This window comes from Capricornis sumatraensis, chromosome 2, assembly GCF_032405125.1.
Source record: "Capricornis sumatraensis isolate serow.1 chromosome 2, serow.2, whole genome shotgun sequence".
Lineage (NCBI taxonomy): Eukaryota > Metazoa > Chordata > Mammalia > Artiodactyla > Bovidae > Capricornis > Capricornis sumatraensis.
This window is the reverse complement of record NC_091070.1, coordinates 141,408,580-141,435,259: the sequence shown is the minus strand read 5'-3', so window position 1 is coordinate 141,435,259 and position 26,680 is coordinate 141,408,580. Positions and strand designations below refer to the sequence as shown.

General features: G+C 34.5%; 1 protein-coding gene across 3 annotated transcripts in view; it reads right to left on the bottom strand.

Moving 5' to 3' along the window:
- Positions 1-26,680, bottom strand: part of COL11A1 (collagen type XI alpha 1 chain) — a 222,876-nt gene that overhangs the window by 150,368 nt on the left and 45,828 nt on the right. The window contains exons 5-7 of one of the 3 annotated variants that reach the window (XM_068964279.1): positions 7,532-7,660; positions 2,295-2,411; positions 1,598-1,687 (exon numbers count right to left, since the gene is read on the bottom strand). In XM_068964279.1, the coding sequence (XP_068820380.1) occupies positions 1,598-1,687; positions 2,295-2,411; positions 7,532-7,660 (336 nt within the window). Of the gene's footprint in view, positions 1-1,597; positions 1,688-1,877; positions 2,031-2,294; positions 2,412-7,531; positions 7,661-26,680 lie in introns of all 3 variants that reach the window. The other 2 variants (XM_068964278.1, XM_068964281.1) reach the window with 2 other exon arrangements.

Sequence of the window (26,680 nt, the reverse complement as noted above, 5' to 3'; positions counted from 1 at the left end):
AAGAACCTCATATTGAAATATAATTTCTATCAGGAAAGCTATGTAGGTTTGACTCTCAATCCAAAAGTAAAATATTAATGCCAATATTGACATTTATCATCGCACTATTTACTCAGAGCTCCAAGTATTTAGTGCAGTATTATATCACAATGAGTTCTTTAAAGCAAAGAAAATGTAAATTATAGTGCTCAAAATTCAATACAATAAAATAGATGATTGTATAGTCTCATAAAGAGTATGAGCCTATTCACTTAAAAGTAAAAATTATATCAAGATTCTAATGTGATATAATTATATGAAAACTACTCACAGAGATATAGAAAAATAACACTAGTATAATTTCCTTTTTATAAATAATTCCCCATTAATAGCATAAATCTGAATAACATTCATTAGGTAATTTTTGATCATGTTATGATTTTGATGAAGTTCAGATCAAATAATGTATCTTGCTACTTTTAAATTTCATCTTGAAATACTTGTTTGCTATGACATAGTGAATCTAGATAATAGAATAATACTTAATAATAAGTATGTTATATAAAGTCATATGAATGAAAAAAGTAGTTAATGATTAATTCAGCAATTGTTAACTAAAATAAAATGTCCAATAACCATAATATTTTGTATTCTTAGACAATGAAGATATACTATTATTACAGAGTACATATTATCCAGAATCAAAATAGTACTGTGCTCATAGTTCTGAGTTAAAAAGTTGAAAGAATTTGAGCATATAAATAAACATTTTAATATAATCATTTTTGGAAAATGATAAACTTGATTAGTTTGGATTAACTTGGACAAGATTTGGACTTGAAATCTGTTTTTACTCTAAAATGTTATTATTCTAAAATATGTGTTTTCACATAAAGTCCCACTGGGACACATACGATGTAAAATTTTTATTAATTTAAATGATTCAGTTAATCTTCATACCAGGTGTGAAGAAATTTAACAAAGTTAAACTGAATTGTATACTTATTTTCTCATAATAGGAATATGCACATAATATGAAATTCAGGAAGATTGTTCTAATTTGTACCTGAATATACTTAAATATTTTCATAGAAAGGACTGGGAAAAGTTAAGATATATAATTTTAGCCATATTAAGTTTGAAAATGTAAACAGACATTAAAATCAACTAAGACTATATTTTATCAAAATATTTGTGTCATAAAAATGCATGATTATTGGTCAGATGGCATAAATTTTAATTGTATCATTTGATGATACAATTTTTTTTTTTTGGAGGATTTTCCTCCTCACAGAAAGGTCATGTTGTGAGTAACCTTAATCACATTTTGAGAAGCTTGCTCTATCCCAGGAGCAATAAAAAAATGATGACAGCCAATTCAGTTTGATCAATTTAACATTGCATGAAGCAGAGTCATGCAAACCTGAATTGGGATTAATTTTAAATTAACTGTTTTTTAGTAATAGTGAGCCAGTGCTATTGTTTCTCTTACTTTGGTAAAGGAATAAAAACATCAAATTTTTTAGAGGTTATAGATTCTTCCAGAGTAAAATATATCAAGAAATATTGCACATTTAAAAAATTTGAACTGCAATTTAATGCTGTCTATGAACATTACCTCATTTGATCCAGATACACTCCTAGGAGCTTCAGTCTGGTAACTTTCTGTCCCATAGTTGTAGTCTTGAAAATCATCAACAATATTTGCCTAATAGTGAATTCAAAAGAAAAGTAATTACTCAAAATGTTAAGGCAATCCCATATCTATGGAAATCATAATTAATTAGGGTATTGTATTAGCCAAATGAGTATTTATCTAGTTGGGTTAGGACAATGACTCGTCATCAGAGATCTTCCAGCTTATCTAGGAGAGATCTTGATTGCTTTTTCTTTGCTACCTTTACCCCTAGCTTGGCCATTGCTGCTGCTTGATAAGTTTTCTTCTTCTTGGATGCAAATTTTTCAGATTTAGGGGGTGTAAACTTTTTGGACTTTTTCTTTGAATTAGTGGCCACTGTCTTCATCTTCATTTTGAAACTGAATTTCTTTTTCTGTAAAATGTGGTGAAAGATGGAATGGAAAACATAAATAAAATGAAAAGGGAAATGAAGAGCATGGATGAAAGGAAGAATAAGCAAACCAAACCAAACATCATTCCTTCAGGACAGCTACTACTGTCAAATAAAAATCAGTTATTGGGTCATAGAAATGAGATGAATGAAAGATCGACGATAAGTCTGAGGAAGAGTGGACATAGGAACCACAGGATGACAAACACCAGGACACCACACACAAAGGTTCTACTTTGCTTTTACCTCGGTTTGTGCTATTGTCTCCTCAGTTACAGTGGGTGACTCTGTTACACTTTCAGCCTCTTTATATTCTGCTTCCCCATACTCATAGTCATATTCCATTATATCCTCAGGTGCATACTACATCGCAAAGGAAAAAATATCAGGCAATGTTGTTAGTTGCTGGCAATACTATTAACAAAATGGGAATCAGGTTCTTAACTTTTACTGGTAAAGTTAAGAGACAAGGAAATACTGTTATCTAAATATTACTTGTGTTACAAAGAAGTAATACTATCATATACAGAGTATAATAAAATACTGACAAAGCAGGTTTTCTAAGAGCAGAACAGTGGTTAGGAGTGTGAGGAAATTAAAAGTTTAGAATATTAATTCAAACTTTTAATTCTTAATATTAATTCAAACACAGCAGTTACATACTTGGACACAGTTGTTGTCCATAGTTGTTAAATAGTCATGTTAATTTTAATTTGTAAAAACTACTACACAAACCTCTTTTATTTATAGTAATTTCAATGGGTACTTTTTTTTCCATTGAACTGCATGTTTAAAAATAGTCTTCCCAAGTATGAAGGAATTTTCATATCAATTGTTGGATGGAAAGGGGAGAGGAAGGAAAGGGAACAGAAGGAACATGAAATGATTCTATATTCTATTTAGAATAATAGAACCAATGGGAAAAACTCTAAAATCTATTCAGAAATAACTAATTTGTTATAAACTGAAGATCAAAATGAGCACAGTTGTGAACCATTAAAAGATTCAAAATTAGATCTGTTTATATTTTTTACAAATATTGTGTTTTCTCTATTGAAAAAGAGTATAACACTTGGGTATCTTAAAACATGTAAATGTAACTCAAATTGAAAGATGGAATACTAGATTGTTTTTTATTAAAAGAATTAAGAGAAAAGTATGTTTCTCAATAAAGGGATGAGAGAAACAATTAATACTTAATTATGAGGAAAACAACTTCACCTTCAAAGCCAAATATCTCTACTGAAATTTTAATCTTAAACATATATTATTGGTTTTAATCAAAATAACTCTAAATCTATTAAGGTCATATATAACAAAAATATTTATTAAGCAGCAAATCAATAAGCTAAAATGCTAATATATATGTATATATTATTTATAATATATCTTTATGTATATGTATACATACATTTGTGTATGTATATGTACATATATTATATTTAGTATATTTATGTATATATATACTTAGGTACATATATACATATGTGTGTATATATACACACACATGTGTATATACACACACACAAACATATGCTAAAAGCAGTCTATTTGGAAATCCCTAAGTATTTGGTAAAATTTCAATTATAACCCAAGTGGACCTCTCTTGGCCTTTTAAAATTGCCAATAGTTCCCTTTCAATGCACCAGAAAAATAACTCTTCACACCATGTCTTTCAGAGACTTGTGATCACTGGACCTTCTAATAAGTGCTATTAGCTACCACAATGCAAATGAAGGCAAATTTCACAAAGACATATAATGAAACATATTGCAAACCAATCGCAAGAAGGATTGTAAAACCAAGGAGGATTGTAAAAACAGACAATTTAAAAGCATCTTAAATGCATCTTGGATGCAGCCTGATATTCAAAATAGCCAGTTACCTTTACTATCTTTATATCATGTTTTTCTTTTTTCTTTTTCCTTATAGGAGGAAACCTGTTCTAATCTCCATAATTTCTCTTCTGTATTAACTTTTTCTACATGGAGATCAAACAGACTAGCTGTGATGGTGGAATAATGAAGGAGGTAATGTGCTCACTACCTTAGGCATGAAAGCACATGCTTTTCTTAGAGCCATCCAGAAGTCAGTGAAAAGAATCACTGCTTCTGTTCTCCTTGTCTTTAAACAACATCCCCTCTGGTGGGTACTGACCCATGTAGGAATTTGCTGGTCTACATGAAGCTTTACAACCTGCTTTTGGAAAAGATTCTCCCTTTTTACTGCAGAATTTTGTGATGCCTCAAAGACAGGTAAAAAAGAGAGAACTAGTTATAATTAATCAGATGAATATGAGCAAAAAGATGTGCAGTGATAGAATTTCACCTACTATTTGAGAGTTGCCTAGCCTAAGTTAAAACATTTGAGGAGAAAGGGACTTTTTCTGGAAATTTTGTTAAGTCTTTTCTTATTCAAGTTGTTAGAGAAATAGTGACATCAGCAAATATCTATGCATCTTTGAGAACTAGGATATCTGATAAATATTAAGTGCAAAAAGTTAAAGGTAATAAATTTCTTTATCAAACAGTGTTTTCCTCTTGCTGCTTCTTCCTTTTCATGTTTTATACTGATATGAAAAATAAGAATGTTAATTCCCTACTGTACATAAGACATTGCAATCTGTGCTGTATTCAATATATTAAGAAAGAACCATATGCAGATTTAACATCCAATTTTCTAATTAAGATAGAAGGATTATTTAACATAGTGGAAAAATTCCCAAACCACCATAATTTTAATATTGGTTACTTTGCTATATAAGTGGTATTGCACAGGTTCAAGTTGAATAATAGTTTCATATTAACACTATATTTAAATCTATCATTTTACATTTCACTCTGATTATGATGCAATGTTACATCAAACACATAAAAATTGAATCTTAAGAATGAATTAAAATATGCTCTTTAGAAGATATGAAACATACAAAAGCACAAGTTGAAGAAAACATATTTGAGTTAATTTATAAAATAAATTGACATATTTATTAATCCAAATCAGAATGATAATATATTATTGTCACAAATTTATTAATGAAAAATTAAGCAATATAAAGTACAACATGTATGCTGCATGCTCTATTTTGCACTATATGTTCTTTATTCATTGGTAACATTACTTTTGTATTTTGCATAGGCAAAATATCTATTGTACAATTATTAAAATGCATCCTTGTAATATAATGATACATAAATGGATATAGTTCAAAAGTAATATAAAGGTGTTTTTCATACTAGTATAAAAGATTTTTATCACTGAAGTATCAATGTAATTTAGCATTGTTGGGAAAAAGTGAGAGCTGATTCTTTAAAAAAAATTTTCAAGATGACATATTCAATATAGAAGCTAAGAAATGCTATTATTGGATCACCCAACAAGATTTTCATGCAGTCCTTATCATAGCAGTACATTCTTTTCCTCATCAGATACTTCTAGTAAAAACAAATTTGACTTACCAGCAGAATGTTAAATTTATGAATCAACAACTAAAGTAAAAAAGGGAACGCCTACTTTTTAATGAATTTAAGACAAAAATGGTTAAAAATATTATTTTGCCTTAAAATAACTCAGCTTACCTGACATAATAGCATTAAAACATGGGAATAAAACAGCTCAAGGTGATATAATAAGAATGCATACCTTCATTCTTCCCAAAATCAGAGCCATATCTGTTGCTAAAAAGAACAAGTCTTATCTTTCTTAAAACAGGAGCAAAATATTAATAAATCTCACCTGTCTTGAACATATATACTAAATGTTATAAATTTTAATATTGAGTCCCCACATAGTCCCAACTAAACCTGAAGATATTAGAACGTTTTAATAAATCATGAGGGAATTCACAGATTGTTCTAATAAATCATGAGGGAATAAAAAAGAATGAAGCACTTGAGAACTGGGAGACAAGCAAACACAAATATCCAAGTAATTTCTCTTTTATTCTCTCATATTTGCTTTCCTTTTAGCTTCTTAAAGCTTTATTCTGTTTCAAAACAATATTAATATTAACTTATGGAAAAAGTCAGGGCAACAGAATTCACTAACATACCTTAAAAAGAAAAGTAATGTCAAAAATTAATAAAACACAAATTTAATTCACATGCAGAAATAACAGTAAACTAAAATTAAGAGATAAGATCTTAACCTGCTCTAAATAGTAAAACTCAAAAGACTGTACTTCATATTATTTTAAAAGTCAAGAAGAAAGCTATTTGAGTCACTTTCAAAGATAAGGATAATTTTGATGTTTATAAACTTCCACCCCACCTTCTAAAATTTTAAACTCTTCATCTTAAGAAATAAAGTTTTGCAACCAACTAAAGATGCAACTCCTTCCAAAATTTGCTTTTTAATTTCAATAAAATCCACATTAACAAATTCTACCTAAAAATTTGCATGAAAGGTACACTGTGCTATATTTTTTGTTCTTTGGGATATTCAAGTCTGACAAAATGGCTATGGCTAACTTAAATGTACATATTTTTTATCTGAGAAAGAACAGAGTCAAATTTCATTATGGTGAATTTTCTTGCAAAAGCAGCCTGGAAAAATGGTTTTACACCAGAATTTCAAATAAAGTAATGCACTATTAATCAAAGCATATGAACATCTAGTTATTGCAATCAGCTCATACTGCTTTTCATTCCATTGCTCTTTGTATCAAGTCTTGTGCAAGAAAAGGAAAACTTACGTATCAATGTAGCATAACCTTGTAAGAAATGGAAAAAAAAAAGAGTCTCTAAATATTCAACACAGCCTGAAACTTGAAGATAGCACTAACATCCATTTTTCATCTGCTGCTGCTGCTAAGTCACTTTAGTCGTGTCTGACTCTGTGTGACCCCATAGACGGCAGCCCACCAGGCTCCACTGTCCCTGGGATTCTCCAAGCAAGAACACTGGAGTGGGATGCTATTTCCCTCTCCAATGCATGAAAGTGAAAAGTGAAAGTGAAGTCACTCAGTCGTGTTTGACTCTTAGCCACCCCATGGACTGCAGCCTACCAGGCTCCTGTGTCCATGGGATTTTCCAGGCAAGAGCACCGGAGTCAGGTGCCATTGCGATCAACAGGATTGCCAAAGGCTTGAAGATATGGCAAGTATGCTAGAAAATAGTTATCCTTGTCTTGAGGCTGCCTTAATTATAAAAGTAACAAGGAAAAAATAAGTGTTGGAGAAATTATCTCTTTTCTCATCTCCTGCTAAGAAAAATATCCTCCTCTACACACTATATAAGGGAACTATCTCTATTTCTAAGAAATTAAGTAACAAAATACTTAAGATTGAAACAAACATCAAAAATCTTCTTCAAATTGCATCTCCTTTGAAATATTAGTGAAAGAGTGTTAGTCACTCATTAAAACACTATTAAATAAAAGGTAAAGTTTAATTAAAAGTGAATAAACAGAGATACAACTTGAAACTGCAAACTATGTCATTACCACGGGAATGAGAAAACCTGCCCTGATCTTACGTTCCTCACCTCGTCAACCTGGGGTTCCTGAGCCTGAGCAGCCTTGGGAGCTGAGGAATCACAGTCTGGACTGTAATGCTCACAGTAGTCATATGCTGCTTTGGGGTCACCTATGATCAACAATTGCTGGATGTCCCCCTGCCAAGAAACAAACATGGTTACTTAGCATATTTGAATACACATATATCCAGAGCAAGATTTACCCAAGACATAGTGTTTTTCATTTTCAAATATCTGAGAAGAAAAATCACTTACATTTCAATGTTAAAAGCAGTCTTATAGGATTGAGAGAGAAATTCACAACTATTTAACAAATCAGATCTTAATATATTCCAATAAAAATTAATGAAAATAAATTTAAAAAAATTAAAATGTAATAAAATCAAATATTTTGCTATTGAAGTCACCTGAATATTTCCACATGGGTCTAATTCTACATGAAGCTAGTTTGATATAAATCTATGGGTCATGATCATATCAATTCAGAATTATGCCCAAGCATGGAAAAATGTCTGGGTTAATATCCATTTGACTTGGTAATTCAAGTTTCTGTAAGTTTGAGAGCATGAGTCTGATTCACAAAACTCCTGATTTCATTTTTAATAATTTCCCAGGTATTATAGCTTTCTCTATATCTGACTAGCATAAGTTATTTAGAGTCTGATGAAAATTTTAGACATCTCTAAAACTGAGTACTAAAAGAATTCACAGCAATTTTATGCCGCAGCATTCACTTATTCATCAACTAATGTGGATTGAAAAGGTACAATACACAGGACATTGAACATAGATAGTATCATGGGAGGTACAAACATAAACTTGATATAATCTTTGCCCTTGGAGATTGTAATATAATGGTTAAGATTTAAAACTGTAATAAAATGGAGAGTAAAATTTATAACTTAAAAAGATACAAGCAAACTCATGTGAAAAGTACCCAGAAAAGAATATAAATTATTTAATTCTGGCCCACAAACTTTCATTAAATACCATGGTTACTATCTGTAGTGTGGTAGTTAATGCTATTTGCATTGCTTTCTTCTGTCTAAAAAGCACTCTATAGTCTTACTCTTAAAATTAGCACTTATTTTAATGGCTGATAAATCTATATTTTCATCCCTATCACATTATTGAGATAAAATTTATATACAGAATTTATTCTTTTAAAGTGTACAATTCAGTGTTTTTAGTTCATTCACAGGGTTTTCCAACCATTACCAATATCTAATGTTAAGAAACTGTCATCACCTCTAAAAGAAACACCACAACCAAGGAGAGTCACTGCTTATCTCCTTCCCCCGGCCCCTGGTACAACTAGACATTTCATACATCATGAAGCCTTTTGTGACTAGCTTTTTTTATTTATCATGTCTTCAAATAAATGGACTCATTATTATGTCTGTGTTGCTATGCTTGATGGTGTCCCACAGGTCTTTTATACTCTGTAATCTTTATTTCAAGTTTATTCTTTCTTTTCTTCATACTGAGGAATCTCCATTGATTTTCAACTCCAGATGTGTTTTATTCTTTTAAAAGAAATTCAACTGTTATTTATCTCTATTTGATAAAACATCATTTCCATATTGTCATTTAGTTCTTATGCTGTGGTTTCCTTTAGCTGTTTTTTGTCTTTTTTTTTTTTTAATATATGCATAACTGCTGACTCAGAGTCTTTGGTAAGCCCAATATCTGTCATGTGTTCAAGGACATAGATTTGCTTTTCCTTTGTATGGGACATAATTTTCTGATTCTTTGCCTGTCTCATAATTTTTTCTTGACAGTTGCATATTTTAAATATCACCTTTGGAAACTGTATTCCATTATGACTTCCCCTAAACGCCTGATATTTCTGTTTGCAGTTATTTTCGCTGCTTGTTTAGTGATCTTTTGAAGTAATTCTATAAGTCAATATTTTTTGTTTTCTGTGTCCACTGAGGACTCTACTCAACTATGCTAGTGGTGAGTAAATGATTGAACAGAGAGTTCCTTAAAAAACTTTCACTATTTGCCAAGAGTCTTTGAGTGTGTATTTGTGTGTGAGTACGCCCTTAATATTTCAACAGTTTACAACTATGCTTTAGATCTCATTTTTTGTTATATAGATCCTAAAGCTCAGTGATATTTGAGATATTAGGGTCTCTTCAGGTCTTTTCTGAACATTTACACAGGCCTCATAGATACCTAAGATTATACAGAAGCTTTTCAGTGCCCTTCATAGACATCTCATTTCCAGTTTTTTTCATCTTTGTCTGATCCTTGTTTGCTCAACATCCTAGCATTTATGTGAACACTGCCAAGTACTAAGATCTGCATCTAGAATGTCTCATTAGTAACAGAAAAATTACTAAAATTAAAATGTCAAAAACACATCTGCCAATAAAAATTTCACTAACATGATGTATTACAATGCTTGATAATCATTAAGATAAATTTTGTTGAATTAAGAAATTTCTCCACAGTCAGATTTAGCTATAATTCTTCAGTTACTTAGTCATTTTATTTAATCATTCATTCAGAAAGTTCTTTATAAGTGTATGTAATCTCAGTGGCTCAAAGGTAAAGAATCCACCTGCAATAGAGGAGATGCAGAGAGGCGAGTTTGATCCCTGAGTTGGGAAGATTCCCCATGGAGTGGGGAAATGGCAACCCACTCTGCTTATTTAATGTATATGCAGAGCACTTCATGCAAAAAGCCCAGCTGGATGAATCAGAAGCTGGACTCAAGATTGCCAGGAGAAATAACAATAACCTCAGATATGCAGATGATATCACTCTAATGGCAGAATGTGAGGAGGAACTAAAGATCCGCTAGATGAGAGTGAAAGAAGAGAGTGAAAATGCTGCATTAAACCTCAGTGCTAAAAAGCTAAGATCATGGCATCCAGTCCCATCACTTCATGGAAAATAGAGGGGGAAAAATGTAGAAGCAATGACAGATCTTATTTTCTTGGGCTCCAAAATCACTGCAGGGCTGATTGCAACCATGGTGACACTTGCTCCATGGAAGGAAAGCTATGACAAACCAAGACAGCATATTAAAAAGCAGAGACATCACTTTGCCGACAAAGGTGTGTACAGTCAAAGCTACAGTTTTCCAGTAGTCATGTATGGATGTGGGAGTTGGACCATAAAAAAGGCTGAGTGTTGAAGAACTGATGCTTTTCGAACTGTGGTGCTGGAGAAGACCTCCTGAGAGTCCCTTGGACTGCAAAAAGATAAGACCAGTCAGTCCTAAAGGAAATCAACCCTGAATATTCACTGGAAGTACTGAAGCTGAAGCTCCACTATTTTGGCCACCTGATGCAAAGAGCTGACTCATTGGAAAAGACTCTGATGCTGGGAAAGTTTGAAGGCAAAAGGAGAAGGTATGGTAGAGGAAGAGATGGTTAGATAGCATCATCGACTCAATGGACATGAGTTCGAGCAAACTCTGGGAGATAATGAATGTCAGGGAAGCCTGGCATGCTTCAATCCATGGGGTCCACAAGAGTCATATATGACCTAGCAACTGAACAACAAATAATTAGTAACAGAGAAATTTGAATTTTCTTCATTTTGCTGTTTAAAAAAAAAAAAGACAATCATTCAGTACATCTTGAATACTGTCATCTTAGAGGATCTCATTAGAAATTCTAATTCTTGAACCCCAGCTTTGTCATTAATTACTCAGAATTATGCAAGTCATTTGGACTTCCCAGGTAGTGCAGCGGTAAAGAATCTTCCTGCCAATAAAGGAGACTCAATAGACATAGGTTTGACCCCTCGGTTGGGAAGATCCCCAAGAATAGGAAATGGCAATCCACTCCAATATTCTTGCCTGGAAAATTCCATGAACAGAGAAGCCTGGCAGGCTATAGCCCATGGGATCACAAACAGTCTGACACAATGAGCAATTAAAACTTCAAACTTAACTTACAGATAATACAATAAACTAAATGCAGCTTTTGCTAAAACACAAAAAAGTCACCTGTTATATGGCATATGGTATTTTTAATAGCATATTTTTTAGAATACTGGATTTCTAAGTACTTAACTATTCTAGTTAAGGCACTCCACTTCATGAAATGGAATCTTGCCATTATTTCCACTATAAATTCTTTATTCAGATGTTTGATATTCAGCCATAAAATATACTAATGGAAAGAAACTGGAAAATTCAGCTAGAAATCTATAGTGCTCTTTTTCCCAGAAGGTATTTTACAGTGTTTTATGGTAATCATATGACATGATATGAGACAGTCTGTAGACAAACAAAAGCATCCTGACAGGTTGAATGAACCATAAATGTTTAGATTCAATAGTAATAAAAACTTCCACAACTGGATAAAGGTGAAGTTACCAAGTAAAACTGGCATATGATGCACACAACATATGAAAAAGACATCCTCCTCCTCTAATGACCCACAAAGCCAAAATTAAAGCAGAGCTGATGCAATTACCTTGCTATCTACAGCTGTGCCAACTAGGTCTGAGTCTATGCTATAGCATTTGTCTATAGACAGGATGATCCTGGAAGAGGAAAGCAAAATAAGTGTAAGAAAACTGAATAGAAATTATAAAGATATGGTTCATCTGAATGTAACTTCCATTGCAAAAGGATTCTGACATATTTTTATCACAACGAATTATGTAAGTATTAGTGTATCCTCATTTCAAAGCTAAAATATAATGCATATATCCTAACAATTATTGTCTGTTATTTTTGGTTCTATACGCATATACATGTTGTTGTTTAGTGTCTCATTTAATTTCAAAGGTTTCAAAAATTAGAAATTTCATCTCCCCTAAGCCTGGAGTAAACCATACGTTGCAACTGTAGTCTATAAAATCAGCTACCCTCCATATTTCCTGAAGCACATTCTTACTTCCATTACTTCCAGCATGTAGGTATCTCAATGGTAATTAATGTATTTGTAAAATGCTTCTCAGGAAAATCTTAACTGTATGTTATAAGCAAATAGGAGTTAGGGTGATGAAGAAGATGGAAAGAGAAATAGCATTAAACAGAAAAAGCATCTTAAAACTTTGGATGCATGAAGCTGACGAAGTTAGAAAAGTACATACAGTGCTGTATAGTTGGAGGGATGGCCCTATACAGTGATAGTGAGTAGTGAAGACTGAGGTATAAAAGAGATAAAGATAGAAGGAAAACAAAACAAACCAACAAACAACTAAGGAAGGAACCAATTTAAGAAGGGCTTTGTGTGTCAACTGAAATCTAAACATTACAGAGTATTGTTCAAAGACTTTGAACTATGGAGTAAACTGATCAATGCTGCATTTTAACAAAACTGCTATGACAAGATGGGGGAGGATGATTTGAAAGCAGCCAGTTTGTAAGCATAAGAATCAGTTAGGAATCCATTGCAGTTAAGCATTGAGAAACTAAACTAAGGCAGCAATAGGAGGAATGGAATAAAGGATGGTGGTGGTGGTGGTGGTTTAGTTGCTAAGTCGTGTCCAACCCTTGCAACCCCATGAATGGTAGTTCAGCAGGCTCCTCTGTCCATGGGATTTCCCAGGCAAGAATACTGGAGGGGGTTGCATTTCCTTCTCCAGAGGATCTTTCTGACCCAGAGATCAAACCCAGTTCTCCTGCACTGCAGGTAGATTCTTTATCAACTGAGCCACCAGGGAAGTCCATATGGAATAAAATATAGATATAAAAGATATCTAGGAATAAAAGATAGATATAAAGGATAATACAGTTTATTAGAGAAAACAGGTGTGAGATTTGGGAACTGACTGGATGCTGATGATGGGGTGGGATGGGATATGCAAGGAGAGAAGGAGAAAGTGCATTAGAGAGTAATGGAAGGTAGTTTTGCAGTTTCTGATATGTGCAAGAGTAGGGAGGCAAACGCATTTGTTTGGCTGAGAAACAATAAAAGAGAAAGATGGAAGATGAACATTTTAAGTCTATGAAGTGAAATGATAATTAGGGGTTGTTTTTAGAAAACGGTCAGTCTTCTTTTTAAAAAATTTCTCTTTATTTACTTTTGAATTGTACTCCTCTACATGCCAACTGTCAGGTTATATAGCTGTGGCCAAACTAAGCTATAAGCATCAGTAAGAATCAACAGAAATTTTTCCTTTAACCTGACAGTACAGACTTCTGTAATAATTAATACTCATTTTTCCACTGATAATTACAGACAAAATGAATTTGCCTAGATTTAATGTTATGGGCTGGCTGATTTGTGTCCCCAAATTCACATGTTTAAATTCTTAGTCTCAGAATCTGACTGTATTTAGAGACAGGACACATAAAGATAGAATTAGGATTAAATGAAATCGTTATGCTGGGCCCTAATCCAATATGGCTGGTCTTTCTATAAGAAAAGGAGAATCGGACACAGACACCACAAAACAAAGAGCATGTGAAGACACAGGTAGAAGATGACTATCTACAAGCCAAAGTGAAAGGTCTCAGAAGAGATCAACCTTGCTGACTTCTTGATCTCAGAGTTCAAGAAAACAGAACTGTAAAAAAGTTAATTTCTGTTGTTTTAAGACCCAGCCTGTGGTATTTGGTTGTGGCAGTTCTAGAAAATGAATATAGACTGATAATTACTAGCTGTTTATATTTATATCTTGCAAGTATTATCTATAGTAGAATAAAGAAGAGTGCTTCAAAGCAAGTATTTTTGTTTGTTCATGATATGGGTAATGTCTAACTATGTCAACTGGTATTAAGTAGATGTTGTGGAAGTATTGACTGATTTAATATGACAAGTAGCTAGAATTCACGGAAATCACAGGTTATAATGCACCTGGACAGTATTGTCATGTGTAAATATCCCTGAGGCACTGGCGGTAACAGAAAGTAAAGAATGATTAAAAAAAAAAAAAAAGACAGAAAGAAAGAAAAAGAAAAATTGTCTCCAAGTATAAATAAAGAATTTGAAAGCATTGAGTTGTTTGTGTGTGTGTGTCTGTGTGTGTGTGTGTGTGTGTGTGTGTGTCAAGTTTTATTTGGGGCAAAATGAGGACTGCAGCCTGATAGCTCTGAGAGACTGCTCCAAAGCAGCAGTGGGGGAAAGACAATATATTAGGTTTTGGTGAAGGGGGAGTTCAATAGCATGAAGCACTCATTTTACAAAAGGCTTTTTTGTTAGTCATGAGGGTCTGATTTATCTATGAAGGGATTTAGTGCTTCTCTAGATATGAGGAGATGCAAGGATTGGGATCATAAAATCTGTTCCTAGAAACATCCAACTATTTAAAGGCCTGTCCCACCAGATTCCCTGGAGCAGAGTGCCTCACTCCACCCTGAACTCCCTCCGGTTGTTGAAGGTCAGCAGCTATAGAGGCAGATGGCAAAGGCCTTTGTTGTTCGTAGCTGGCAAAGGAATTTGAAAGCATTGAGTTTTTAAATAAACTTACCAGGGATTTAAACAACTTTATCAAATTAGATTATGCTAGAATTTATACTGGCTTCCCAAGTGGCTCTAGTGGTAAAGAATCCGCCTTGCCAACGCAGGAGACATAAGAGACGTGGGTTCAATTCCAGGATTGGGTAGATCCCCTGGAGAAGAAAATGTCAACCCACTCCAGTATTCTTGCCTGGAGAACTGCATGGACAGAGGAGCTTGGCGGGCTATAGTCCATTAGGTCGCAAAGAGTCAGACATGACTGAAGCGATTTAGCTTACATGCATGCTAGACTTTAAATATCCACTTTATGATTTTTAAAAATACACTTTCATTACACTAGTTAAAAAGTGAAAACAATTCTCAGTTGTATCACTATTGTTGATGTTCAGTCACCCAGCCATGTCCAACTCTTTGGGAACCCATGGACTGTGGCATGCCAGGCCTGCATATCCCTCACCATCTCCCAGAGTTTGCCCGAGGTCATGTCCATTGCCATCAATGATGCCATCCAGCCATCTAAATGAAATTATATCCTAATTCTACTTCATGCCAATAGTGAAAAAGAAAAAAACTAATAGAAAAAAGTTTTATTGTTTTTATATACTATAAAATATACATATACAAAATCAGAAAAATATATTTTTGTATTCTATACCTAATTTTATTCATTCATGTTAATATAAATGAAGAGTAAATTCTTTCTTAATTCTTGAATTAAGAAAGCATATGCAAAATTAAATTCCAATTCTTAAAAAATAGAGATAATCATTAGATTACAAAAGATTATTCATATCAAATGTTCATTAAATACAAATATTTTAAATATGCATAATCAAAATTTGATCTTCCTCCCAAAATAGAGTTGTCTGACACTTCTTACAAACATCTGTTGTTCAAATAATGTAACTAAAGATAACATTAAAGTATCTAAACAGAGGATTTAAAAACAAAATGGAAATCATTTGAGACTTTAACTTTAAAAATTAAGTAAAGAAAAATATTATTTGTATGAAAGGAAACATTATGCATCATTTAATATTTTTAAGTCGTATTTTAGCACAGACGCAAAGGACAAATTCATATTAGTAATATCAGCATAAAGGTCAAATATGGATTTGCAAGCTGGTATGACTTTCACTGGCTGTCATACAAAGTTAACTGTAGAATTTGAAATTTACTTTACATTTTGTGGCCTTTGACTTGGCAGTAAATTTTTATTTGTTTTAAAGTAATTATCATCTTTTGAATATGGAAATAAATGGTAGACTGTTTTAACCTTTCATAAAGAGTTCAACAGTTGAACTGGCACATTTACTCTTTTAACCCAAACAAATAAACTAGGTATTTGGCTATCATTTAATTATCAGTTTAGCATCATTTTCATTGCCTAATTTTAACTCTAGAGAAAAAGGATGAAAAGAAATCATTGGTAGTAGCATCTTGATACATTTATTATTCTAGTAATAGTTCTGCATGCAATGACAGTGTCACAGAAGTAATAGGTCCCAAAAATAACATTTAAGAAAACTTTCTTTTTCTACTCTGTTGCACTGCTCTACTTTTATAAATGAAATATTTCTTAAGTGAATTGAAGTTTTATCAAATCAAAATTGGCCCTTTTATGAAATATATAAGCCTAAGAGGATTTTTAAAGTATATATGTATATATACATATATATATATCTAATTAATTGATATACCTTTTACTCTTTTAATTTTAAAAAGCATTTTTTCAGTAATATTGTGAAAACTTTTTTGCTCACTGCAGAGTATAGTCAATCTATATGTATGTCTACTGAAGAATCAAAGATGAGGGTCATGCTGTCAAAGGTGAAAGCCAGAAATACCTGTGGCAGATTCATGCTGATGTATGGCAAAACCAATACAATATTGTAAAGTAATTAGCCTCCAATTAGAATAAATACATTTATATTTAAAAAATAAAAAGATTTTATTGTTTGTAAAATGTAACTGGAGTAAAGTTGATATATGAGTAATAATATATATATTGAAAAAAGTATTTCTGGTGTCATAAATTTATATAATACAATAAATAACCTTAATAGTTTGATCAAAAAAGAAATGGGAGTTCTTGGAAAGAACTACGTGGTTCTCTTGAAGGAAAAAGGCAAACCTGTTACACAGCATTCCTAATTTGAGGAGGTACTTCATGCCTTACAACTGGAAGACAAATTTAAGTCTTCTCCCTCCCCAGACAAACTCTTCTTAAAAAAACAAAAAACCACAAATAACACACAATTTTTTAATAGGCACAGATACATTATAAGTCAGATAATAAATGCATCTCTTCTATAACTTTTAGCAGTAACTTACACGGAAATGTGACAGCCAGATAACTTTCAGAATCTTTCACCCTGGTTATCTACCAATCAGTCATCTACCCATTTAATCAACACATATTTATTCAGGAAAAGTAACATGCTGACATTATAGACAGGCAAGAAACAAGTAAAAAGGAAAATCAGACCCAGATCCTACTCTCAGAGACTTATGGGAATTTTCCAGGCAAGAAGAGTGGAGTGGGTTGCCATTTCCTACTCCAGGGGATCTTTCCTGACCCAGAGATAAAACCTGCGTCCCCTGCATTTCCTGCATTGGCAGGCAGATTCTTTACCACTGTGCCACCTGGGAGGGTATAACCTGGTAAGAGAAACTACTTAGACATATTTCTTTAGTATTTACTGAATTCCAATTATGAAATGCAGGCTTCTCTTGTAGCTCAGTAGGTAAAGAATCCTCCTTCGGTGCAGGAATTCACCTACAATGCAGGAGACTCAGGTTCGATTCCTGGGTCCAGAAGATCCCCTGGAGGAGGAAATGGCAACCGACTGCAGTATGCTTGCCTGGAGAATCCCATAGACAAAGAAACCTGGTGGGCTACAGTCCAATGGGTCACCAGAATTGGACATGACTTAGGGACTAAACCACTTATGAAAAAAATAAATTGGGCCAGCAGAGGTAGGGGGATGAGACAACTTTCATCTGGGAAAATCAGAGGAATAATCTAGAAGGACTTGTCATAAATGAGATCATGAGAAAGTGTCTAATTTTTCTTTTAAATATAAAGGTACTTAGTATTCTCTGTTGGCTCTCAAATCCTAACCATTCATGCTGCTCTCTCTTAGCCTGTGCCTGAAGAGTCTGACCCCACAGCTCACATCATCAGACTGTCTTGCAGGTGGTTTCCAGTACACACCATGGAAGTGATCACCAGGAGTTAGGAGTTTGGAAGGTGGGAAGAGGGGGTGGAGTAGTTTGACCAGACACTTTCCTGCCTGACACTGCAGTCTGGTACCCTGACAGCTACTGCCACTGTCAGAAAGCACTTGAGCAGGGCTCTAGCTCCCACTGTACTGCTATCTATCATGGAAAATGGGAAAGGCAATCCTCACCAGGTAACTCTCCTTCCTTGTTCACACCTCCTAAATCACCTAGGTAGAAATTCAGTTTCCTGCTGGAACCACAGTGAACTCACAGGGACTATGAGACGTTAGAGAAAGACTAAGTGCTTAAAGGCCCTGAAATAACAATAGGTATCTTCCTTTTATGCATATACTGTGTTTAAGGATTCAAATAATCAGTACAGATATGTATCAGTTTCCAGGAAAGTATGCTGTTTCTACTAGATGACACAGTTTATAATCTGGGCTCTTGATTGTTTGGGGGGGTAGGGGTAGGGGTGGGGCTGGGGGGCTGGGAAGGCACTGTGCAGCTTGTGATATCTCATTTCCCCACCCAGGGACTGAACTCGTGGGTCATGGCAGTGGAAGCTCAGAATTTTAACCACTAGGCCACCAGGGAACTCCCAGGAGCTCCTCTTTATAATAAGCCAATCTATATTGTTCAGCTAAACTCAATGGAATATAAACATCATGAGAGCGAGGATCTGTCTGTTTCATTCTCCCAGGTTTCCACAAATCCATGGAATAGGCCTGCACATATTAATATTAATAAATGTTTGTTTGATAAATAGTGAAAGTGAAAGTCACTCAGTCAGGTCCAACTCTTCATGTTTATTAAATAGTACATGGAATTCTCCAGGCCAGAATACTGAGTGAGTAGCCTTTACCTTCTCCAGGGGATCTTCCCAACCCAGGAATCGAACCCAGATATCCTACATTGAAGGTGGTTCAATAAATAGATACCCAGGCAATTAATTTATTCACCATTACACGATTCAATTTTAACAACTCTAAACTAGAAATATTATTATTTGTCTCAAATTTCCTACAGAGTCTTTAAAAGCTAATACCTACTTAAACACTTTTTAAAGTGTAAGTATACACAAATGTTAGGTTCAATTCCTACAGTACTTGATACCAGTTACAAGAGAACATACTTTTGAGTTCAAACTTCTAAACATATTTAAGGACTGTATAAACATGTAAAATTTATACAGAGTGAAGTAAGCCAGAAAGAAAAACACCAATACAGTATACTAACACATATATATGGAATTTAGAAAGATGGTAACGATAACCCTGTATGCGAGACAGCAAAAGAGACACAGATCTATAGAACAGTCTTTTGGACTCTGTAGGAGAGGGAGAGGGTGGGATGATTTGGGAGAATGGCATTGAAACATGTATAATATCATATATGAAACAAATCACCAGTCCAGGTTCAATGCATGATACTGGATGCTTGGGGCTGGTGCACTGGGATGACCCAGAGGGATGGTACAGGGAGGGAGGAGGGAGGCGGTTCAGGATGGGGAACACGTTGTATACCTGTGGCAGATACATGTTGATGTATGGCAAAACCAATACAATATTGTAAAGTAATTAACCTCCAATTAAAATAAATAAATTTATATTAAAAAAAAGAAAAGAAAAAAGAAATGGTGCTGGAGAATCCCTTTGTAATCTTCCAATAAATATACTCCAAAAAAGCTTGAGTTTCAGAAGACTTAAAGAATAGAAGAGAAAGAAAAACACATTTAGCGAAGCAGTTTCTAGCATGTGACACTGTAAAAGCAATAGCTTAACAAAATTATACAGTGTCTCCATAAGATATTCCCTAGACAGTAAAACTTCTGTTCATATTTGATATTAAATCTTTGCTGAAAAGTACGGTGGATCCTGGTAGAGGTTTAATATTGTATATCCAGGAACAAGACTGACATTAAATCTTTAACATAGCATAACATTCTCAAAAAGTAGAGATTATCAGAAAATTAATTGCAAAACTATGCTTCCTGTTACTCAGACTTCTGAATTTGCCAAGGCATTAACTCTCATCACCGTTGTTCTTTTTTTTTTTTTTTTTCCAAACATTCTGTACAGTTAATGATTCTTTCTCAAATATTTTGTGTGGAAAGGAAGACTGCCAAAATGCTTAGAATTTTAGTTTAACTGAAAAATGCATCAGAGATTGCATCTGCACTATAACTCAAAAGAAAAAATGAAGAAATCCCACATAATCACAGACAGAACTGCTACCCACACAGTCTTTATATTTCACTGTCTCAAAATCAGCTTAAGAAATCATTTGTAAGAAAATGAGTAGCATTCCTAGGTTACTTGAATGTACTACTAATTCAGCAACTATTTACCAAGTATTACAGAAAATGCCTAAAGTTTTCTTACTGAATATAAGATAACAAACATTCTTACTAAAAGACATCTATTGATGTGGCTTTTATTATTATTCCACAAATAATAATTAAAAAAAGGGTAAAAGAAAAGAAAAAACAATTAGAAAAAATGTACCAAATCTGGTCTCTTCCTTTCTTTTTTGCCATGATGATCTATACTCCGTGAATTAATAAGTGCTAGAAAGCATATTTATGTCATCCACTTTAAGTATTTTCAGGCACTCTTCTAGACACTATGGAAACAGAGCAAAACCTCTGCTCTCTTACATTCCAGAGAAAGAAGGAAGTGGAAGTCCCTCAGTCATGTCTGAATCTTTTTGACCCCACTGACTGTCCATGTAATTCTTCAGGCCAGAATTCTGGAGTGGGGAGCCTTCCCCTTCTCCAGGGGATTTTCCCAACCCAGGGATCAAACCTATGTCTCCCATATTGCAGGCAGATTCTTTACCAGCTGAACCACAAGGGAAGCCCAAGAAAACTGGAGTGGGTAGCCTATCCCTTCTCCAGTGAATCTCCCCAACCGAGGAATCAAATGGAGGTCTCCTGCATTGCAGGTGGATCCTTTATCAACTGAGCTATGAGGGAAGCCCTACATTCCACAGAAGGAAAGAGAAAATAAAACATAGTATCAGAAAGTAATAGGTGCTGGAAAGAATACAAAGCAGCTAGGAAAGAGATTCAGAAGCTTGTTGTTGTTGTTCAGTCACTGTCATGTCCAGCTCTCTGTAACCCCATGGACTAGCCCACCAGACTCCTAAGTCAGAGTGCTGTATTATAAAGCATGATCATGAAAGATTTTGCTGATAAGGGGAAAGCCTTATCTAAGGGATATCTAAGGGAAAGCCTTTCTGGCAAGAGTACGAGTAGATGCTTAGACCCTAAGGCTGGAGCATGATTGATGTGTTCAGAAGTTATGCCCTATGGATCAGAGGGAGCAAGGAGCCATTAATGAAGTCAGAGAAAAGGGGCAAAAGGTGTGAATGAATCACTTAGGAGCCTACAGAACTTCAACATACTCTAAATGATATGAAAAAGCCACTAAATAAACAAGGAAGTGACATTCTTTGCTGACTCATTCATCCTTTCAGCCAGGTGCTATTTGACAGGAATAGACCTACTATTTTAGGCTTGATGCTTAGAGAACAGACTAACAGAAAGGCAGAGAGAAAGAGAAATCAATCAAAAGGCTTCTGCACTTTTATTTTCCATACTGTATGTAAGTAATGTAGACCTTCCTTTTTCGTGAGGAACTGGAATTTAATTTCTAATATATCTTAGGTAGAAACAAGAAGGGAAAATTGGAATAAGAACTTAGGCCTTAGCTTCTTTGGTGATTTTAGTTTCTCATACAGTAAATAATTGTGATGCTATTTGTCTACTGGATATAAATATAAATATAGTAAGTAAGTAAGTGTAGTCGCTCAATTGTGTCCAACTCTTTGCAACCCCATGGACTGTAGGCCACCAGGCTCCTCTGTCCATGGGATTCTCCAGGCAACAGTATTGGAGTGGGTTGCTATTTCCTTCTCCAATTTATATATATATATGCACATAATTATAAAAATTGTAATTTCCTACAATTATCAAAACATAGATAACTCTAATTGTTATAATAATAAATAATATTTCACTGGCACTTACTGTATACCTGCCAGTCTTCTAAAAACTTTATATAGTCATATTGTAATGAACTAGGTCATGCCTTTAAAAATCTAATTCCTAAAAAACAAATAAAATAATTTGAATAATTTATCACATTGTTATTCTACTTCTTTGAGCTAATAATAATTTCACACTAACTGTTTAGTTCAGTCGTTCAGTCGTGTCTAACTCTTTGCAACCCCATGGACTGTAGCACGTCAGACTTCCCTGTCCATCACCAATTCCCAGAGCTTGCTCAGTCTCATGTCCATTGAGTCGGTGATGCCATCAGTGAGCTAATAATAATTATTATTAGTTGGTGAGCTAATAATAATTTTGCACTAACTGTAGTTTTACTATAATGCTCAGGAAGTATATAGAAAGATGGTGAGATAAGATTATTTGGTTCAGGGTAATCCTATCACTCTTTAAAATTTCATTAAAAACACATAGTTCATAATCATGAAATAAGAGAACTAAAGGCTTTTGAATTTAGCTAAAATTCCAAGCATTTCATGTTTTAAGGAAACATTGACTATTTGCTACCCTGTGGGCTTCCCAGGTGGCGTTAGTGGTAAAGAACACGACTGCCAAAGCAGGAGACATAAGAGACTTCGATTTGATCCCTGGATCAAGAAGATCCTCCAGAGATGGGCATCACAACCCATTCCAGTGTTCTTGACTGGAGAATACCATGAAAAGAGGAACAGGCTACCATGCATGGGGTCTCAAAGAGTCAGGCATGACTGAAACAACGTAGCCTACACAGGCACATCATGTGTCATGCGTGCTCATTCAACTCTATACACAGATTGTACCCCTCCAGGCTCCTCTGTCCATGGGATTATGCCAGCAAGAATACTGGACTGGTTTGCCATTTCCTCCTCCTATGGCTCCTGGCTTTGCAAATGGATTCTTTATCCACTGAGCCATCTGGGAAGTCCCATTTGCTACCTTATGCAAAGCCTGAAGTATTAAGTTTCTCTCTCCCTTAACCTCACTTACCCAATCAGTCTTAAGATCTGTCATTGCACACACATTAGCATCCTGAAACAAGACCTTTCTCTCCATTTCTTCTGTGATGACCTTGTCTCTAAGTAACCTTTTATTTGAACTAAATGTTTCAACATATCAGTTTTTGTTTTGTTTTGTTTTTTTTCTAACCAGGTTCTTCTGATTCTAGACTAACTCCTTCACTGACAAAAAAGGAATTGGTAAAAAACAATCTCAATATTGAATTCCTCTACTTAAAGAAACTTCTCATAACCTATGGTTTAAAATTTAACTATAGCAGGGTGGTATAAAATGCACTTCATAAAACAGGCCCTAAAACATCTCACTAAGTCATCTCCTAAATATCCCCCAAAGCAAACTGGATTCTCAGATCCTCTGAGCTCATTCCAAACTTTCATCTTTTGTACATGTGCCCTCATTTTAAACATCCTTTTATTTTTTTAATTATTTTGCATACCGTATTTTCTCCCATGAACATTCCTATATCTTTATTAGAGACAGAATTTCTATCTTATTATAACTATTTATTTGTATCTCTATATAGGTTATTTAAGCACAATGTTGTTATATAATATTTATTCTACTTCAACAGAGAATAGTCAACTACTTAATATACAACTAACTTTCAAAAGACATGTACTATCCTGTACGTCTCTTAGCTCCTTCTCCACCCAGTTAGTCGGACTCTCAAGAGTCTTCTCCAATACCACAGTTCCAAAGCATCAATTCTTCACCTCTCAGCTTTCTTCACATTCCAAATTTCACATTCATACATGATTACTGGAAAAACCATAGCCTTGGCTAGAGGGACCTTTCTCGGTAAAGTAGTGGCTCTGCTTTTCAATATGCCATCTAGATTAGTCATAGCTTTTCTTCCAAGAAACAAGTATCTTTTAGTTTCATGGCTGCAGTCACAACCTGCAGTGATTTTGGAGCCTAAGAAAATAAAGTTTGTCACTGTTTCCACTGTCTTCCCATCTATTTGTCATGAAGTGATGGGGCCAAATGCCATGATCTTATTTTTCTGAATGTTGAGCTTTAAGCCAACTTTTTCACTCTCCACTTTCACTTTCATCAAGAGGCTCTTTAGTTTCTCTTCACTTTCTGCCATAAGGGTGGTGTCATCTGCATATCTGAGGTTAATGATATTTCCCCCGGCAATCTTGATTCCAGCTTGTTCTTCATCCAGCCTGGCATTTCCCATGATGTACTCTGCATATAAGTTAAATAAGCAGGGTGACAATATACAGCCTTGATGTGCTCCTTTTCCTATTTGGAACCAGTCTGTTGTTCCATGTTCAGTTCTAACTGTTGCTTCCTGACCTGCATACAGGTTTCTCAAGAGGCAGGTCAGGTGGTCTGTTATTCCCATCTCTTTCAGAATTTTCCAGTTTATTGTGATCCACACAATCAAAGGCTTTCACATAGTCAATAAAGCAGAAATAGATGTTTTTTCTGGAACTCTCTCACTTTTTCGATGATCCAACAGATGTTGGCAATTTGATTTCTGGTTTCTCTGCCTTTTCTAAAACCAGCTTGAACATCTGGAAGTTCTTGGTTCACATACTGTTGAAGCCTGGCTCGGAGAATTTTGAGCATTACTTTGCTAGCATGTGAGATGAGTGCAACTGTGCCATAATTTGTACATTCTTTGGCATTGTCTTTCTTTGGGATTGGAATGAAAACTAACCTTTTCCAGTCCTCTGGCTACTGATGAGTTTTCCAAATTTGCTTGCATATTGAGTACAGCACTTTAACAGTATCATATTTTAGGGCTTGAAATAGCTCAGCTTGAATTCTATCAACTCCACTAGCTTTGCTTGTAGTCATGCTTTCTAAGGCCCACTTGACTTTGCGCTCCAGGATGTCCGCCTCTGGGTGAGTGATCACAGCCTCCTGGTTATCTGGGTCATGAAGATCTTTTTGTATAGTTCTTCTGTGTATTCTTGCCACCTTTTATTTATATCTTCTGCTTCTGTTGGGTCCATACTGTTTCTGTCCTTTATTGGGCCATCTTTGCATGAAATATTCCCTTGATATCTCTAATTTTCTTGAAGAAATCTTCAGTTTTTCCCATTCTGTTGTTTTCCTCTATTTCTTTGCACTGATCATTGAGGAAAGCTTCCTTACCTCTCCTTTCTATTCTTTGGAACTCTGCATTCAGATGGGTATATCTTTCCTTTTCTCTTTTGCCTTTAGCTTCTCTTCTTTTCTCAACTATTTGAAAGGCTTCCTCAGACAACCATTTTGGCTTTTTGCCTTTCTTTTTCTTGGGGATGGTCTTAATCACTGCTTCCTGTACAACGTCATGAGCCTCCATCCATAGTTCTTCAGGCATTTGTGTATCAGATCTAAGCCCTTGAATCTATTTGTCACTTCCACTGTATAATCATAAGAGATTTGATTTAGATCATACCTGAATAATCTAGTGGTTTTCCCTACTTTCTTCAATTCAAGGCTGAATTTGGCAATAAGGAGTTCGTGATCTTAGCCACAATTAGCTCCCATCTTGTTTTTGCTGACTGTAAAGAGTTTTTCCATCTTCGGCTGCAAAGAATATAATCAATCTGGTTTCAGTTTTGACCATCTGGTGATGTCCATATGTAGAGTTGTCTCTTGTGTTGTTGGAAGAGGGTGTTTGCTATGACCAGTGTGTTCTCTTGGCAAAACTCTGATAACTTTTGCCCTGCTTCATTTTGTACTCCAAGGCCAAATTTGCCCGTTACTCCAAGTATCTCCTGACTTCCCACTTTATTTTTTTTTTTTTTGTCCTTCCAGACAGGTGGTTCTAACAAAGTCTTAACCACTAGCAGGCATAACGTTCATCCATATATTTACTAGTCTTCATTGGATATAAGCAGTGGGCAGAGTTTGTGTTTGATGTCACTGATTCAGTAACTAAATTAAGTGGATATAAATTCTGCTCTCAATAAATTTACAGCCTAATGAGAAAGAAATGCATTATTAGACAATTACAAAACAACACAGTAATAGACAGTGACAACAAGAATGCAATAAAAGATGGCTTTTTTTGAGACGTTGATAAGATGTCACAAAGTAATGATAAGCCTTAAAGGAGAAAAAAAAAAAAGAAATCAGAGTCAAAACTTACAAAAGGGACAAAACAAAATGTGTGATACTTTATTGTAAACTATTGGCATCACAAGATAATCTTTTGATGCATTAACAAGGAATTGCTCATATTGGAGGACAAACAATATCCTGAACAAGTATTATTTTGGATCTTCTATAGAGCTCTGAAATCTGAATTAACCTCAAATGCTATACAGAGTGGATCAAAAAACAAGGCCCAATTGTATATTGTTTACTAGAAACTTACTTTCAATATAGACACATATAGATTAAAAGTATAAGAATGCAAAGATAGACTATACTATCACTAATGAAAAGAAAGCAAGAGTAACTATATTAATTTCAGACACAGAAGACTTCAGAACAAAGAAAGTTATCAGAGATAGAGAGAGATGCTCTATACTGATAAAGCAGTCA